The sequence below is a fragment of the Miscanthus floridulus genome, chromosome 3, assembly GCF_019320115.1.
Source record: "Miscanthus floridulus cultivar M001 chromosome 3, ASM1932011v1, whole genome shotgun sequence".
Taxonomy (NCBI): domain Eukaryota; kingdom Viridiplantae; phylum Streptophyta; class Magnoliopsida; order Poales; family Poaceae; genus Miscanthus; species Miscanthus floridulus.
This window is the reverse complement of record NC_089582.1, coordinates 143,477,647-143,496,797: the sequence shown is the minus strand read 5'-3', so window position 1 is coordinate 143,496,797 and position 19,151 is coordinate 143,477,647. Positions and strand designations below refer to the sequence as shown.

The 19,151-nt window shown below is 47.4% G+C and overlaps 1 protein-coding gene and 2 pseudogenes across 1 annotated transcript; 2 read left to right on the top strand and 1 right to left on the bottom strand.

Annotated features, from left to right (window-relative positions):
- The first annotated feature begins 3,887 nt into the window (after positions 1–3,887).
- Positions 3,888–5,888, top strand: LOC136542673 (cytochrome P450 709B2-like). The gene is made up of 2 exons (XM_066535202.1): positions 3,888–4,320; positions 4,441–5,888. Exons 1-2 carry the CDS (start codon positions 4,047–4,049, stop codon positions 5,703–5,705), a joined length of 1,539 nt encoding a protein of 512 aa, XP_066391299.1. The 5' UTR covers positions 3,888–4,046; the 3' UTR covers positions 5,706–5,888.
- Positions 5,889–8,716: 2,828 nt separating this feature from the next.
- LOC136544610 (cytochrome P450 94C1-like) lies at positions 8,717–10,795 on the top strand (annotated as a pseudogene).
- A 237-nt stretch (positions 10,796–11,032) lies between these two features.
- On the bottom strand, positions 11,033–17,722 carry LOC136542676 (cytochrome P450 709B2-like; annotated as a pseudogene).
- Between the last annotated feature and the right edge of the window lie 1,429 nt (positions 17,723–19,151).

Sequence of the window (19,151 nt, the reverse complement as noted above, 5' to 3'; positions counted from 1 at the left end):
GGCCATATATGATCATACATGACGAAACCTTCTACATATGCCTCTTACTTTATATTGAGTTTTCTCAAGTTTTGTGACACCTGTTGAGAGATGTTTCATGCTCCCAAGATCAAAACTCACGTACACGCCACAAATAAACAGCTATTCCTACATTGGGAATACGCTAAAACATGTTCTCCATCACTAGCAAATAAATACTCTATGCTCTTAAATTATGATCTCCCTAGCATATTAAGAGACAAAAAGACTATGAAAAGGTATTGAAAATAAATAATAAGCTAGCCATGTCTCAAAAAAGCTAGAGATCAAATCAAACCAAGGAGTATATTTCTACCAAATTCCACACACTTGCATAGTTTTGATCTAAGAGTATAACACTTCCCTCCGGTGAGGTCCGGGATTTGACTTTAGAACATATGCAAAGTAAGTGTGCCTCAAAATTTTCATCCCTACCCAAAAGCTCCACATAAGCGTTAGGAGTAGGACGATCAAAGAGGAGGCAAAATTTCAAAATATGCCTTGGTGAGGAACCACTTCCAAAATTGAGTGACTTGAGAGAATCATTCAAGAAACAAAAGCTATCATAATGTTTTCAAAACCATACAAAAACCAAAGTTTTTGAGCAGGAATAGAGTGAGAAGATTTGAATCCAAGCTGTTCTATTTTTCAATTACCCAAGATATTTTGGTAGACACTTGGAAGCTCATAAGTTAAGGTGAAGCTTGGAATAATTTGCATGCATATTTTCAGATCAAGGAGATGAACCCGCTTTAGTCCTTAAAAACTTTACTCGAGGATGAGCAAAGGACTAAGTATGGGGGAGCTTGTTGGCAATGCTTAGCTCATATTTATACCGACAACAGTTAAAAGAAATAAACAAATATGAGAACCAAAACTTAGAAATAGGGTTTTCAACTAACATTCTTCACGAGTTTTGGTACAAATATGTTTTGCAGGACAACATGTGAAAACACACTCAAATGCGCAACCAAGAAGGCACATTCAAGCAAAACACAAGCAAAGCACATCCAATCTCTGAATTTGGGCCAAGCACCGGTGTGGGAGCCATCCAGGCCCAGCCAACAACCTACCAGAGCAAGGCGGTGGCGGGTGGGCTGGCCCGCACCACCCCCAACTCAGCCTGGCCCCACCTTCCTCAGGCGGTGCATTCAATGCATGGGGAGGTCAGTTGCATGGGTGCTTTCCTAAAATACCTCACTAAACCGACCTCCTCAAGCTATAAAAGGAGGCCCCCCCTCTTCACATTCAACATCACAATATACTAGGAGAAGAAGAGCAAGAGCACCAACTTTTTTTCCATTAGCTTCTAGCTAGACTAGAGTAGGGAGTGAGTGAGGAAGAGTTAGAGGAATAGTGGAGTAGCGGCTCCCTCTACTTCTCGTACTCGGCAAGCCTTGTACATGAACTTGTCGGTCCCCTCTACACTTGTACCTCTACGATCATCTTACTACTTGGAGTAAGAAGTTCATGTTCATCTTTTGATATCGAGTTCTTAATAAAGTTATCTTTGTTCATTACTAGCTTACGGGTTCATCGTTCGCCCCCTGGACGAATACTCTAGTAAAGGACTCCTGATAAAGACGGAAGTTCTTGGCCAACGCTAGAGTAGTGACCGATAGCGTAGACGTGGTGTCTAAGCTAGAAGTCACCTTCATTTGCCTCGTATCCCCGGGTTGAGGGGTAGGCGGCAGGTGGTGACAACCCTGTCCGTCCTTTGTAATCGCCCACGTTCGGATACAGCGTAGAGCCGTAGGCCGGTATCGCCTGGTAGACCAAGCGTAAGCCGGTGTCCGAAGCAAGTCTGTAGTGGCAAAGCTACCTTTTCTTAGGTTCTCTAATCTTTAGAAGAACCTCACTACCCGAGTGATCCTTCCTCTTGTTCTCCTGGGTAGACTAGCCAAGAGACTTCTTACACCTCCGTTCCTCGTGGAAATACTATACCCTGAATACCACCGGGTGAAGTGCTACAACGGTACTTTCGTGTGCTTGTGGACTTTTTTTGCTTACGCTAAGAGGCACCAACACCCACCCACACCTCGCTCCTCGTTTTGGCTATGCGCCGCTCAGCCCGCTCCCTCCCGTAGGGCGCGCCGCCAGCTCAGCCGAGCCAAGGTCGGTGGTGGTGGTGGTGGTGGTGGTAGTGCTTGTGTGCTGCCACTGGTGTTGGTGCCGGTGGTGCTCGCTTGCCATCGCTCGCCGCCGGATCCCATCCCGACGACTGGAATCGACCGCCCCAAGCCTTCCCCTCCCCTATATTACAATTATATGTTTCAAGTGTTTCAGATATTTTAGAGGTATATTGTAATTGTTACATATGGATGTTGTAAAAATAGATCGGGATGTTGCACATGTTGCATATTTTTGCAAGTATTTTCAGAGGTATGTTGCAAGCATTTGTTCAAAATATTTCATCTGTTTCATACGTATGTTACAGCAGTGTTTTATTTGGATGTTGCATATGTTTCACACACATGTTGCAAGTATTTTTTCTGGATGTTGCATATGTTTCACACATATGTTGCAAGTGTTTTATCTCTATATTGCATATGTTTCACACATATATTGCATAATATGTTTCAAATGTTTCATGTCAGATGTATGTTGCATTCAAGTGTTTCATATTGCAAGTGTTTCATGGCACATGGTGAGTGATGGGCGCGCATCTCGGTGCCGAGGGATGGGGCGCGGCGAGCTAGGAGCCGGTGGACGGGGACGCAGCGAGCCGGGGGCCGGCTCTCGGGTCGCGCCCACATGGAGAGTGATGAGGGGGTTAGGGGAAGGAGCTGGGCGCAGCGACGGAGGCAGGATGCGCATGCGAGGAGGGTGCAGGGTGTGCGGCTGTCCGGACGCGAGGAGCGGCGGGCGCAACGTCGAGGGCGGGGTGCGCGTGCGAGTTAGAGCGAGGCGTACGGAGACAGGTTGTGCGGCCGTTCGGATGCACGCGTCTATATGGACGTCCGGACGCTGGCACACTTTTTTTTATCAACAATCCGTATGCTCTTTTTCGTTAAGCGGATATTTGTTTCTAGAAGGACAGTAGGACAGAGACAAGAGTACGTACAGCTGAAGGCTGACTACAACTGTATGCGTGCACTCGCCTTCTTCAAACAAGTAGTAGTGCTGCTGACCTAGGTTCTGATGTCACCCGTGATTGCAAGTCCAAGATCCAAGCGCACCATTTTTACATACCGGGAATGAATCAACAAAGACTCCGCAAGCAGGCAACCAGCTTCCTCTGTCCTTCCAACGTTTCAACAAAAGACTGCTAATATACTACGTGCGCGTGTTTGTTTATCTACTTCAAGTACAATACGCTGTGAACTTGAAGTGTTTGCACGTTTCGTATAATTTTAATAACAGAATTGCTAAACCTCAGCATATTGAACTTGGGGCCTGTTCGGCTGGTATTAAAGCTGGCTTACGGCCGAAGCTATTTTGTTGTGATAGAAAAGTATTGTAAATTTTAGCCGATAAGTTCAAGCGAACAGGCCCTTGAAGTGTTCGCACGTTTCGTATAATTTTAATAATGAAACTGAAACGTGACGAGACAATCTAATGACAGAGTAAATTAAAAACTAAACATTTGAGACGGCTTGGTCTTCCAGAAACAGCAAGGGCTACGCGGCTTCTTCATCACTCTCCTGCAACAACTGTTCACAAGCTGCTGGTGCACATCCAGACAAAGAATCAGTGACATCATCACTGATCTCATCTCACCAGACAACCCGCGCTTGCCGTGCCCGGTGCCCACCAGGCCACCACCAATTTGCTCGGCGACTAGAACGTCAAAGGTCAAACCCACAAACACGGTATAAATAGCAGGAGACTCCACCAGCCTCAGCATTCATTCATTCCACACAAACAACCTCACCTCCGATCCAAGTGTCAGCAGCAAAACCAGCTTTCTTCCAATTTCAACCCAGAGAGAAAACCAAGCGGTCTAGTAGAAGATTTCCTACTCTGCCGTACGTGCAGATCTGACTGAGAGGCAGCAGCTCGTCAAAGAGAGGCAGTGACCGCGAGCCATGGGAGTGGCCTGGATGGTGGCGGCGGCCGTCGCGGCGGTGCTGGCGTCGTGGGCGTTCAACGCGCTGGTGCACCTCGTCTGGCGCCCCTACGCCATCACCCGGAGGTTCCGCGCGCAGGGCGTGCGCGGCCCGGAGTACAGGTTCTTCACCGGGAGCCTCGGCGAGATCAAACGGCTCCGCGGCGAGGGCGCCGCCGTCACGCTGGACGTCGACGACCATGACTTCATTCCCATGGTGCAGCCGCACCTCCGCAAGTGGATCGCGCTCTACGGTACGTGATGCGTCCATCCATCGCTAGCTAGTTGGCGCCCTGCTTCGACGCGACGCGACGCTCGAGGCTCCATCGATCACGTTGCATCAGCCGCTGACGGTCTTGTTTGTTCTGCTTCAGGGCGGACCTTCGTGTACTGGACCGGCGCGAGGCCGAACGTGTGCGTGGCGGACGTTAACGTGGTCCGGCAGGTGCTCTTCGACCGCAACGGCCTCTACCCCAAGAACCTCATGAACCCGCACATCTCCCGCCTGCTCGGCAAGGGCCTCGTCCTCACCGACGGCGACGACTGGAAGCGCCACCGCAAGGTCGTGCACCCGGCCTTCAACATGGACAAGCTCAAGATGATGACGGTCACCATGTCCGACTGTGCTCGCTCCATGATGTCCGAGTGGGAGGCACAGCTCGCGAAGGGCGGTGAAGTGGAGATCGAGCTGAGCAGCCGGTTTGAGGAGCTCACCGCCGACGTGATCTCGCACACGGCGTTCGGGAGCAGCTACGACGAGGGGAAACGGGTCTTCCTGGCGCAGAGGGAGCTCCAGTACCTGGCCTTCTCCACTTTTTTCAACGTCCAGATCCCAGCCCTCAAGTACCTCCCAACCGAGAAGAACCTCCGGACATGGAAGCTGGACAAGCAGGTGAGGAGCATGCTCATGGACATCATAAAGACCCGCCTCGCCAACAAGGACACCGCCGGCTACGGGAACGACCTGCTAGGGCTCATGCTGGAGGCGTGCGCGCCGGAGCACGGCGAGACGCCGATGCTGAGCATGGACGAGATCATCGACGAGTGCAAGACCTTCTTCTTCGCCGGGCACGACACCACGTCGCACCTGCTCACATGGGCCTCGTTCCTTCTAAGCACGCACCCGGAGTGGCAGGACAGGCTCCGGGAGGAGGTGCGGCGGGAGTGCGGCGACGAGGTCCCCACCGGCGACGCGCTCAACAAGTTGAAGCTAGTCAACATGTTCCTCCTGGAGACTCTGCGGCTGTACGGCCCGGTGTCCCTGATCCAGAGGAAGGCAGGATCAGATCTCGACCTCGGCGGCGTCAGGGTACCCGAGGGCGCGATCCTGACCATTCCAATCGCGACGATCCACCGTGACAAGGAGGTCTGGGGCGACGACGCCGGCGAGTTCAAGCCGGAGAGGTTCGAGAACGGGGTGACAAGGGCGGCCAAGTACCCCAATGCGCTGCTGTCCTTCTCCAGCGGGCCAAGGTCGTGCATCGGTCAGAACTTCGCAATGATCGAGGCAAAGGCCGTGGTCGCCATGATCTTGCAGAGGTTTGCCCTCGACCTGTCCCCCAAATACGTCCACGCGCCCATGGACGTGATCACCCTGCGCCCAAGGCACGGGCTCCCCATGCTCCTCAAGCGCTTGTAGGTTTCATGGTGCGTGCCAGATGTGACATAGGATGTCGGTTATATTTCCTTTCTTTTTGCTACTTATATCTATGCATCCTACATAATGTATGTCCTATTCTTTTTTTTTTGCTTGGTGCCTGGTATACTCCAATTCCACCATATATGTAAATGTTTAGCTAGATTATTACTTGGATGGAACAATCTTAATTCAGAATTTCCCCTGCACCAATGATCCCAGTATCTTAATCTTAACACAGGTTGTTCTTTGAAAAAAGATTAATCATATAAAATCTCATAATAAACAAAACAATTTAGCCATTAATTTGGTAGACTTTATCATCATTATTGCTGATAATAATCATTGGATCTTTATAATATATCCAATAATAATATGCCGTCATGAAAATATATAAATTCACCTCTAAGTCTACAACTAAAATTATCTACATCTGCCATTATAAGAGATAATTTAAAGTAACCTTTCTAAATTTGCATATAAATTATCAACCTCGACTATTATGAAAGATATACAGCGTGATACCTAAATTTGCAATTAATTTACCCACCTCTAGTCTAGCATACTGTAAAAGATAATACTAAGTACCTTGTAATACATATCTAAATTATCCATCTCTGACACTATAAAATATAAACTAAATTATTCCTCAAATCTAATTTTAAATTAAAAATAGATTTTGACATATAAGATAACTAAATAAACATAAATTAAGTTATATATGTTTCTAAACTACTCGATTATGTTATGGTTGTTGTCCTCGACCGAAGTGTTGGATCAATATAGAGTGAGGATTTAGGCAAATGCTAATGAATGGATTTTTTTGTAATATGGAATATTGTGTCTACTTTATTTTAGGGGGGAACTATTTATATGTCCAAGTTACAATTGATGGACCAAAATGCCCACCCAATGGCTAAATTCTAAGCACATTCCTAGCTGGTAATGTAGAGGCAGTTTGGTCCTTTCATCCTAAATCCATACACGAAATAACTCAGAAATATATATTTTTATAAACTAAATTATTCATACAATAGCGAGAAATATATATTTTTATAATTTATCAATTGTGAAAATATTCTTTTGAAAAAACACATAGCAACAACATTTACAATTATTTTAAATTATATCAATACTCCAATGTTAATAAACTTTATAAGTCATATTTTGGATAAGTTTATGCATTTTGACTAAAATATTATGACACATCAATGATGTGTTTTAATTGTAAAATACTCCATCTTTTATAAAATAACACTACTATGCATATAATTTGTTGATAAAGGTAATTAAACATCTTGAGAGTCATGGTTCATGCCAAAATGCTATTTATGCTACTATAGTAACTAAGAGTATAGTCGAGGACCTAGATCTATTTTAAATAAATATAAAATGAAAAATCTAAATAAAGATTGAATGAGCATAAGAGGTCATGAAAAATCTAAATAAAAGATTGAATGAACATGTGAATTAGAGGTCATGTGTTTATATTTGAGATACATGTTTTTATGCTCGTACTAGTGCCTCTTGCACATTCCTGGCTATGTTTGATCATATGATCCTTATGCAATCGATCCCTATTGGCATATAAGAGGAGAATTTCTCGATAAGAAAGATGATGGAGTTGACTATTGTGAAGTTCTGGACGAACTCGATTGAGGAGAATTTAAGGAGCTCATCTAATACCTATGCTGAAACTCTCATCATGAAGATGCTTACCTCATGCTATGATAGGCAAGTGGAATTAGGGAGCACATTATGAGCATATGCGATATGGGTGCTGAGCAGAAGCCACTTCGAGCTTTCCATTTCTAAAGGCTTCCTTGTGCACTTCATTATGACTTCGCTGGCAGTTCAGTACAACCCCTTCAAAGTCAGCTACAACACCCAAAAGGGAAAGTGAGCATTTTAGAAATTTGTAAGATAATGTGCATAATAGGAGGAAAGGAAGAAGGTTGAGAAGAAAGACATGGCTAACTTTGTTGGTTTTTGCAAGGGTAGCAGCAAGCAACCTAAGAAGAACTCCAAGCTAGTGAAGCAGAGTCCAGTAAGAAGTAAGAACACTGGTAAGAATCATGTTTGGAATACTAATGTCCGTTAAGTCTACAATTTCTACAAGTCACCTGAGCATATGCCAAATAATTATGCTGGATTTGTGGAGTTGCATCATTTATTGACGAATCATTCTTAGCTAATTTCCCCCAAAATATTTGGTGGATTGAGTCAGATATCACTATGCAGATTTTCAATTCATTATAGGTAATCAATCTAGTGAGAATTTAAGAAACGAAGTCTTAGAGTTGTTGGTGGGAACGAAGTCAGTGGCTTGAAATCTTGAGGCGATGTTCTTTGTGTTCCTATTTTAAAGATAAACATTATTTATGTTTTTGCATTACTTTACATCATGCACCAAGCAATAATAAATGGGCATATATTATCAAGGCTACATGTATAGAATAAAAAAGAAATATTAGTATATTATAAACTAATACAAGGCTGAAATGGATCTCCCAACTCATCAATGAGTTACACATGGAATGCAAGGAGGAAGTAATTAAATATACTTCAGGGCACATGATGCTAAGGAAGTGCTTAATCTTAGGTTGCCATCCATGGCGTCTTTGGATGTTATGGCCTGATATTATGAGCGCTCTAGCATCTACTCTTCGAGGAGCGCTTACATACTAGCAAAGAGATTAATTGAGGAGAACAGTGGCCGACAATCTTCTTCATCATCCACAGAGGGGCTCTCGATGTGGTCTGCCTACTGGAGAATCCCAATCCCGCACAAAATCCTTATATTTAGCAGGATAGTTATAATGGCTTAGCTACACAAGTGAACAAAAAAGGGCGCCAAATCATCGCCAATGATTCATGCGAGATACGTGTACGTGAAAGTGAATCTACTATGCATGCTGTAGTAGTAAGATGTAGTTATGCTAGAGCGCTGTGGGATGCTGTGAGGGAGTTTTGGTTTTTGTCGGACGAACTACAGTGCGTAGATTATGCTCCGGATGACAGCAAAATTTGGCAGCCAGAGCCGAATGCATGCGCCAACACATGTCCTCATATCTCTATCACTGGACGTGGCAAAATGGCTCATCCTCCTATGGTGTACCTGGCAGGTAAGAAATGCCACTCATAATAGCGTAAAATTCACATGTCTGTATCCATATTTTCTTGAAGCAGTATTGGTTGGAACTGTGTGATGTAAAGCATCACCAAGGAATCTCTCATCATAATGGCAAGCAGCCATTGGTGGATTCCCTTACAAGTGGACGTTCTGAAAATAGTCCGGAGAAGGCAGAAATTCTTGTATGCAGGAAAGGCATCACTCTAGCGGGGGAATGGTGTCAACAACACGTTCTAGAGACCGACTGCGTCGCAATGGCTGACTTACTATAGAGAGAGAGGGAAGCCACAAGTCTACTTCACCATCGCGGATATCTAGGAGCTAGGAGAAAACTTATCTTGGTGGAAGGTGATCGTTACGAAAAGAGAGTGTAATTGTGCAGCCCACAAGCTCGCACAAACGACAAATGAAATAGGCATGCAACTATGTGCGGCCTGTTTGTTTCGTCGTAAACGATTGTAGATTATTTACTGCTGGCTGGTTTGGTGTGAGAGAAAAATATTGTTTCAGCTTATAATCCACGATCGTATATGAGCAAGCGAACAGGCTGCTGGCGTTTTAGTGTACCAGCGTGTGTTGAGCAAATTGTTGCTCGGGATTATATAAACATTATTATTAGAGCTCTTTTACGGTGGTTGGGGTACTTTTTGGTTCCTCTGGGTTCCTAAGCAAATTATTAGCTCTAATTATTTTTATACGTCGAAGGTTAGGATGGTTATTGCGCCACTGTCCACGTCCACGTCCTCGGCTGCACTGTCACCGCCAACCCGGCCAACGTCGAGTACATGCTCAAGACCAACTTCGACAACTTCCCCAAGGGCAAGACCTTCGCCGCGCTCCTCGGCGACCTCCTCGGCGGCGGCATCTTCAACGTCGACGGTGACGCCTGGCACCACCAGTGCAAGATGGCCAGCCTCGAGCTGGGCAGCGTCGCCGTCCGCTCCTACGCCTACAAGATCATCGCCCAGGAGGTGGAGGCCTGCCTCATGCCGGTCCTCGCTGACGCCGCCGACAGGGGCGCCGTTGTCGACCTCCAGGACGTGTTCCGGCGCTTCGCCTTCGACACCATCTGCAAGATCTCCTTCGGCCTCGACCCGGGATGCCTCGAGCGCGAAATACCCATGTCCAAGCTCGCTGGCGCGTTCGACACGGCGACGCGGCTTTGCGCCATGCGCGGTGCGGCGGCGTCGCCGCTGCTGTGGAGGATGAAGCGCCTGCTCAATATCGGGTCCGAGAGGGAGCTCAAGAAGGCCATCAAGCTCGTCGACAAGTTGGCGGCGGCGATGATCCGGGAGCGCCGGAAGCTTGGCTTCACCAACAGCCACGACCTCCTGTCCCGGATCATGGCCTCCGCCGGCGACGCAGACGCCGTCGACGACAAGTACCTCCGCGACATCGTGGTCAGCTTCCTCCTCGCCGGGCGCGACACGGTGTCCTCCGCGCTCACCGCGCTCTTCATGCTCCTGTCCAAGAACCCCGACGTGGCGGCGGCCATGCTCGCGGGGGCCGGCGACAACTCGACGCCGGTCACCTACGAGCACCTCAAGGGCCTGCACTACACCCACGCGGTGCTCTATGAGAACTTGCGCATGTTCCCACCCGTGCAGTTCGACTCCAAGTTCTGCACTGTCGCCGACGTGCTCCCCGATGGCACCTACGTGTCCAGTGGCGTGCGCGTCATGTACCACCCCTACGCCATGGGCCGCATGCCGCGCATCTGGGGAGCCGACCACGGCGAGTTCCGCCCGGACCGGTGGCTCACCGACGCCGGCGGGTCCTTCGTGCCGGAGAGCCTGTACAAGTCCGCGTATGCCTCGGCAAGGAGCTTGCCATCACCGAGATGAAGGCGGTCTCCATGGCAGTGGTGAGGGCGTTCGGCGTCGAGGTGGTTGGGGAGAGTGGCAGCGCAACCTGCGCGCCAAAGTTCGTGTCTGGGCTAAATTTACTATTCTACCCTTAATTACATAAAACAATTTCGAAAATAGAATTATCCCATCTTTTTTTAAGGGCTCATCCCACCAATTTTTAGTATGCACTTGGTGCGTATGATCCCACCATTTAGTACGCACTCGGTGCCTATCCTTTTGGTTCCTCTGCCTTTTTAGCCGTCGGATTGGCCCTCGTGAGCCGTCCATTTTCCAACAACCATTGTAAAAATTCTCTTATTATTAATGTCGAGTATAATACATAACTTTCTTTTCCTCAAAAAAAAAAAGAATACAAATCTGTCACATCTGGCGCGCTCCATGAAACCTACAAGCGCCTGAGGAGCATTGGGAGCCCATGTCTGGGCCGCAGGGTGATCACGTCCATAGGCGAGTGGACGTATCTGGGGGACAGCTTGAGCACAAACCTCTGTAGAATCATGGCGACCACGGCCTTAGCCTCGATCATCGCAAAGTTCTGCCCAATGCACGATCTCGGTCCAACGGAGAATGACAGCAGCGCGTTGGGGTGCTTCCCCGCTCTCGTCACCCCGTTCCGGAACCTCTCCGGCTTGAACTCACCGGCGTCCTCGCCCCAGACCTCCTTGTCGCGGTGGATCGTCGCGATAGGGATCGTGAAGATAGCGCCCTCAGGTACGCGGACGCCGCCGAGGTCGAGGTCCGATCCCGCCTTCCTCTAGATCACGGACACCGGGCCGTACAGCCGCAGCGTCTCCAGGAGGAACATGTTTGTTGGAGTTGTTCCAAATTCACTCCAGTATATAGGCCAGGCTTCTGACGGAGCGAAGCGGAGGCCCGTCGCCGGAGGTTTCGTGGAGACTTGATTCTCTTGTAAGCCGCCATAGGCGTGTAACCCAAAACTCTTGAGATAGTGAGATTGTTGCTGGCTGGTGCCCGTGGTTTTTCCCCTTCACATCGGAGGGGTTTTCCACGTTAAATCGTGTGTCTCCTCTGTGGTTTGATTCTTTACTTCATATTCCTATACGTCGTTCATAACAAGTGGTACCGAAGCTTTGGTTGCTGTTAGGGTTCATGACGACGTCGATGAAGTTCGATCTTCCGCTGCTGAACTACGACACGCGGTTCTCGCTATGGCAAGTCAAGATGCGGGGGATTCTGGCGCAGACTCATGACTATGATGAGGCGCTGGATAGTTTCGGAAAGAGGAAGGCCGAGTGGACTCCAGAAGAGATCCGCAAGGATCAGAAGGCGCTCGCCCTAATTCAGTTGCATCTTCATAATGATATTTTGCAGGAGTGTCTGAAAGAGAAAACTGCTGCAGAACTATGGCTGAAACTAGAATCGATCTGTATGTCCAAGGATCTAACCAGTAAGATGCAGATGAAGATGAAGCTGTTCACCCTGAAGATGAAGGAGGAGGATTCAGTGATGAGCCACATCGCTGAATTCAAGAAGATCGTCGCCGACCTAGTGTCGATGGAGGTGAAGTATGATGATGAGGACTTAGGTCTTTTGCTGCTATGTTCTTTGCCAAATTCGTATGCAAATTTTCATGACACCATACTTTTGAGCCATGATGAACTAACCCTAAAGGAAGTTTATGAGACTCTCCAGTCTAGGGAGAAGATGAGAGGCATGGTGCAGAATGACGGGACATCGTCCTCCAAGGGCGATGCTTTGTATGTGAGAGGCAGAACTGAAAATAGATCCTCCAATGATGGCAATGATGGTAGAAAGAACTACGAAAGGAGAGGCCGTTCAAAGTCCAAGCCGCATGGTAATAAAAGGTTCTGTGTTTATTGCAAGCTGACAAATCATAATGTTGAGGATTACAGAAAAGTACAGAATAAGGAGAAGAGGAAAAACAAGTCGGCTGGTAAGGTCTCTGTTGCTGCTGCTGCGTCTGATGATGATTCTGGAGATTGTCTGGTAGTATTTGCTGGTTGTGTTGCTGGTCATGATGAATGGATTCTCGATTCCGCATGTTCATTTCATATTTGCACTAACAGAAATTGGTTTAGCTCGTATAAGTCTGTGCAGAAAGAGGATGTTGTGCGGATGGGAGATGATAACCCGTGTGACATTGTGGGGATTGGATCAGTTCAGATCAAGACTGATGATGGCATGACACGCACACTGAAAAACGTCAGGTATATACCAGGGATGTCTAGAAATCTTATCTCATTGAGCACGCTTGATGCAGAAGGTTACAAATATTTCGGTTCAGATGGCGTTCTGAAGGTATCAAAAGGTTCTCTTGTTTGCTTGAAAGGTGATCTTAATTCTGCAAAGTTATATGTCCTTAGAGGGTGTACTTTACCTGGTTCTGATTCCGCTGTTGCTGCTGTTACTAATGATGAACCTAGTAAAACTAACCTTTGGCATATGCGTTTGGGACATATGAGTCACCATGGTATGGCAGAATTGATGAAGAGAAACCTACTGGATGGCTGCACTTCGAGTAAAATAAAGTTTTGTGAGCATTGTATTTTCGGGAAGCATAAAAGGGTACATTTCAACACTTCTGTTCACACCACTAAAGGTACTCTTGATTATGTTCATGCTGATTTATGGGGTCCTTCCCGTAAGTCCTCACTTGGTGGTGCTCGTTACATGCTTACAATTATTGATGATTACTCTAGAAGGGTTTGGCCTTATTTTCTGAAACAGAAAGATGATACTTTTGTTGCTTTTAAGGACTGGAAAGTAATGATAGAAAGGCAAACTGAAAGGAAGGTAAAATTGCTTCGTACTGATAATGGTGGAGAATTTTGTTCACGTGAATTTAATGATTATTGCAGATCGGAAGGCATTGTTAGGCATCACACCATACCCCATACTCCACAACAGAATGGTGTGGCCGAACGCATGAACAGAACCATCATGTCCAAGGCCCGTTGCATGCTGTCTAATGCCAGGATGAGCAAGCATTTTTGGGCTGAAGCTGCTAATACTGCCTGTTACTTGATAAACAGGTCGCCTTCTATTCCACTAAATAAAAGAACTCCCATTGAGGTATGGTCTGGTACGCCTGCTGATTATTCACAGTTGAAAGTTTTTGGATGCACTGCTTATGCTCATGTTGATAATGGAAAATTAGAGCCTAGAGCTGTTAAGTGTCTTTTCTTTGGTTATAGTTCGGGAGTCAAAGGCTATAAATTGTGGAATCCTGAAACAGGAAAGACTTTTATGAGCAGGAGTGTTGTTTTCAATGAATCTGTGATGTTTACTGACAGTTTGCCCTTAGATCATGTTCCAGAAAAAGAGCTGCAGCGTATGCGCATGCAGGTGGAGCATGTTGATGATGATACAGGTGTGCAGGTGGAGCCTGTTGATGAGCATGGTGACCATGATAATGATGTTGCTGAGGATGATGCTCATGATGATGTTCAGCCAACTCCTCCTATTTTGCAGTTAGAGGAGGATTTACCTATTGCTCAACGCAAGTCAAAAAGGACAATTGCACCTCCTAAGCGTCTTATTGAAGAGTGTAATTTGTCTTACTATGCTTTGAGTTGTGCTGAACAGGTGGAGAATGTTCATGAGCCAGCAACCTATAAAGAAGCTATTCGTTGTGGTGATACTGAGAATTGGATTTCTGCTATGCATGAGGAGATGCAGTCTCTTGAGAAGAACAGTACATGGGAGATTGTACCTTTGCCTAAGAATAAGAAGACCATCAGCTGCAAATGGATCTTCAAGAGAAAGGAGGGTTTATCTCCAAGCGAACCTCCAAAGTATAAGGCAAGGTTAGTTGCTAAAGGCTACAGTCAAATTCCGGGTGTTGACTACAATGATGTGTTCTCTCCAGTGGTAAAACACAGTTCAATTCGTACTTTCCTTAGTATTGTTGCTTCACATGATCTTGAGCTTGAGCAGTTAGATGTGAAGACTGCATTTTTGCATGGAGAGCTTGAGGAGGACATATACATGGACCAACCAGAAGGGTTCATAGTGCTTGGCAAGGAAAAATATGTGTGCAAGTTGAAAAGATCCTTATATGGTTTGAAACAGTCCCCTCGTTAGTGGAACAAGAGGTTTGATTCATTTATGTTAGCACACAGTTTTAAAAGATCTAAGTATGATAGCTGTGTTTACATCAAGCATGTTAATGGATCACCTATATATTTGCTGTTATATGTTGATGATATGCTGATTGCTGCCAAGAGCAAGATTGAAATCACTAAGTTAAAGAAGCTATTGAGTAGTGGTTTTGATATGAAAGATCTTGGTAGTGCTAAGAAAATTCTTGGTATGGAAATTAGTAGAGACAGAAAATCTGGTTTGCTATTTCTTAGTCAACAAAATTATATCAAAAAAGTTCTTCAGCGTTTCAACATGCAAAATGCTAAGGTTGTTAGTACCCCTATTGCACCTCACTTTAAGTTGTCAGCTACTCAGTGTCCTAGTACAGATGCAGAGATTGAATACATGTCAAGGGTTCCTTATTCTAGTGCTGTTGGGTCTTTGATGTATGCCATGGTTTGCTCTCGTCCAGATTTGTCATATGCTATGAGTCTTGTTAGTAGATATATGTCTAATCCTGGCAAAGAACATTGGAGGGCAGTTCAGTGGATTTTCAGATACCTCAGAGGCACAGCAGATTCCTGTTTAAAGTTTGGAAGAACTGATAAGGGTCTTATTGGCTATGTGGATTCTGATTATGCTGCTGATCTAGACAGGCGAAGATCACTTACAGGTTATGTGTTTACTGTTGGCAGTTGTGCTGTGAGTTGGAGGGCTACTTTACAGTCAGTTGTTGCTTTGTCTACTACTGAAGCAGAATATATGGCTATTTGTGAAGCGTGCAAAGAATTAATTTGGCTGAAAGGTTTGTACGCTGAGCTTTGTGGAGTTGAATCTTGCATAAATTTGCACTGTGACAGTCAAAGTGCAATTTACCTCACTAAAGATCAGATGTTCCATGAGAGAACTAAGCACATAGATATCAAGTATCATTTTGTGCGTGATGTGATTGAAGAAGGTAAGCTGAAGGTATGCAAAATTAGTACTCATGATAATCCTGCTGATATGATGACAAAGCCTGTTCCTGTTGCTAAGTTTGAGCTGTGCTCAAGCTTAGTTGGTTTAATTGGATAGTCCAAGAGACTATTGTTGGCACCAGTGATTTTCTATCTTTGTTATATTCAGGATGAAGGGTTGATTTATGATACAAGATGAATTTTGTCTCAAGGTGGAGTTTGTTGGAGTTGTTCCAAATTCACTCCAGTATATAGGCCAGGCTTCTGACGGAGCGAAGCGGAGGCCCGTCGCCGGAGGCTTGGGCCGGAGCGTAGCGGAGTCTGAAGCTGGCCCATCGGGTCTCGCCCCTGTGTTCGGGGGGTGCGGGGGGCGGAGCCCCCGCGGTACGGTACGGTATATATACCCTTGCTAGGGTTTCGTGGAGACTTGATTCTCTTGTAAGCCGCCATAGGCGTGTAACCCAAAACTCTTGAGATAGTGAGATTGTTGCTGGCTGGTGCCCGTGGTTTTTCCCCTTCACATCGAAGGGGTTTTCCACGTTAAATCGTGTGTCTCCTCTGTGGTTTGATTCTTTACTTCATATTCCTATACGTCGTTCATAACACATGTTCACCAAAGCGAGTTTGTTGAGCGCGTCGCCGGAGGGGACCTCGTCGCCGCACTCCCGCCGCACCTCCTCCCGGAGCCTGTCCTGCCACTCCGGGTGCGTGCTCAGAAGGAACGCGGCCCAGGTAAGCAGGTGGGAGGTGGTGTCGTGCCCGGCGAAGAAGAATGTCTTGCACTCGTCGATGATCTCGTCCATGCTCAGCACCGGCGTCTCGCCGTGCTCCGGCGCGCACGCCTCCAGCATGAGCCCGAGCAGGTCGTTCCCGTAGCCGGCGGTGTCCTTGCTGGCGAGGCGGGCCTTGATGATGTCCATGAGCATGCCCCGCACCTGCTTGTCCAGCTTCCACGTCATGCGGTTCTTCTCGGTTGGGAGGTACCTGAACACTGGGATCTGGACGTTGAAAAAAGTGGAGAAGGCCAGGAACTGGAGCTCCCTCTGCGCCAGGAAGACCCGTTTCCCCTCCTCGTAGCTGCTCCCGAACGCCGTGTGCGAGATCACGTCGGCGGTGAGCTCCTCGAACTGGCTGCTCAGCTCGACCTCCGCCTCCGCGTCGCCGCCGGCCTTCGCCTGCTGCGCCTCCCACTCGGACATCATGGACAGAGCGCAGTCGGACATGGTCCCTGTCATCATCTGACAATTGCCAAATGAAAGCGCACGGCTCAGCAACTAACTTCCCACGGGTGACGGAGTGAGGCGTACACGGTACACATACCTTGAGCTTGTCCATGTTGAAGGCCGGGTGCACGACCTTGCGGTGGCGCTTCCAGTCGTCGCCGTCGGTGAGGACGAGGCCCTTGCCGAGCAGGCGGGTGACGTGCGGGTTCATGAGGTTCTTGGGGTAGAGCCCGGTGCGGTCGAAGAGCACCTGCCTCACCACGTTCACGTCCGCCACGCACACGTTCGGCGTCGCCCCGTTCCAGTACACGAACGTCCGGCCTGCAGCAGAACCAGACCGTCAGCAGCGTGATCAATCGAGCCTCGAGCGTCGGGTCGCTGCAAAGCAGCGGCAACTAGCTGGCGATGGATGGATGTGTTAAGTACCGTAGAGCGAGATCCACTTGCGGTGGTGCGGCTGCACCATGGGGATGAAGTCGTGGTCGCCGACGTCCAGCGTGACGCCGGCGCCCTCGGCGCGGAGGCGCTTCATCTCGCCGAGGTTTCCGGTGAGGAACCTGTAGTCCGGCCCGCACACGCCCTGCGCGCGCAGCCTCCGGCTGATGGCGTAGGGGCGCCAGACGAGGTGCACCAGCGCGTTGAACGCCCACGACGCCAGCACGGCCGCGACGGCCGCTGCCACCATCCAGGCCAGGCCCATGGCTGCCACTTTCTGCCCTGCCGGGTGATCAGACCAGCTCGATCGATGGAGACTGCTCGTGCTTGTTTAGTTCCAAAAATTTTTCCAAAAAGTAGTTATTACATCGAATCTTGCGATACGTGTATGGAGCATTAAATGTAGACGAAAAAAAACTAATTACACAGTTTGATTGAAAATTACGAAACAAACGCTTTGAGCCTAATTAATTCATGATTAAACACTAATTGTTAAATAAAAATAAAAATACTACAATAGCCAAATTCTCAAAATTCACGAACTAAACTAAACACGCACGTTTCGTGTGGAATGGCGAGTGGGCGGAGGCGGGGCAAGTATTTGTATCGCGTTTTTGACCTCCCGCACGGCCGCACCCCCATCAATCGGCAGGCACTCAAACGCAGTCTTGGAGCCGGCGCCGCTTGCGCCGCACGCGTGGGTGAGGTGCGCGCGCGGGCGGCGGTGTCCTCTCGTCGTGAGAACGGGCGTTCTCCGCTGGCGCCCTGCCGTCCACATCGCCGTGGTCCACGGAGAAAAAGTTGGCCAACAAGCCATCGGTGGTATTCAAATCGTCTAGGACTCCGTGTCGGCTGACTGATTCCCATCATCATCACGTGTCCGCGGGTCAATTTGGGCTGGATTTTTTTTTGCGCCTAGGACTCCGTGTCAGGTGACTGATTCGTGTCCAGTGGCGCCATCGTTGCCTCGTTGGTATTCAAATCGTGAGCAGGAAACGTTCAGATCGTGAAGGTGAAGCGATTAGGGCTCAGGCTGTGCGTTTAGTTGGCGGATTTTTGGGAATTTTGCTACTGTAGCAATTTCGTTTTTATTTGGTAATTAGTGTTTGATCATAGACTAATTAGGCTCAAAACATTCGTCTCGCGATTTCCGACCAAACTGTGCAATTAGTTTTTTTTCGTCTACATTTAATGCTCCATGCACGTATCGCAAGATTCGATGTGATGGCTACTGTAGCACTTTTTGAAAAACTTTTTAGGAACTAAACACAGCCAAACACGGAGCTCAGGCGGCGGCTGAGGAAGCTGCTGGCACAATTAGTGCTATGCATGTATTTGTCTTAATCCATATGTGTTGAAGTGAATTGGAGTAGAATTAAACTGAGTCCAATTTCATTTCACTCTAACACATGTGGATTGAAGTGGATACATATGCGTCCAAATAAAACATTAGTCCCTTTTTAGATGCGCATGTATTCTTCTCAATCCACATACGTTGAAATGGATTGGAGTGGAATTAAACTAAATTTCATTCTATTCACTCCAATACGTGGATTCTAAATTCCATTTCATCATACTCTAATACATGTAAATTAAGATGGATACATATGTATCCAAATAAGACCTTAAGGCATGTGCTCACATCACTATTGCTATTGCATTCGCATTGAGGCCGCGTTTAGTTCGCCGAACTTGGCACCGCACGAATCACTGCAGATGACTGTAGTATACTGTAGCATTTCGTTTGTATTTGGTAATAATTGTCCAAT

What these genes read in the sequence shown, in the direction of transcription:
- LOC136542673 (XM_066535202.1), top strand. Translation starts at nt 4,047, where the DNA reads ATGGGAGTGGCCTGGATGGTGGCGGCGGCCGTCGCGGCGGTGCTGGCG. An exon ending in CAAGTGGATCGCGCTCTACG is followed by an intron (nt 4,321 to 4,440) that starts GTACGTGATGCG and finishes GTTCTGCTTCAG; the next exon opens with GGCGGACCTTCGTGTACTGG.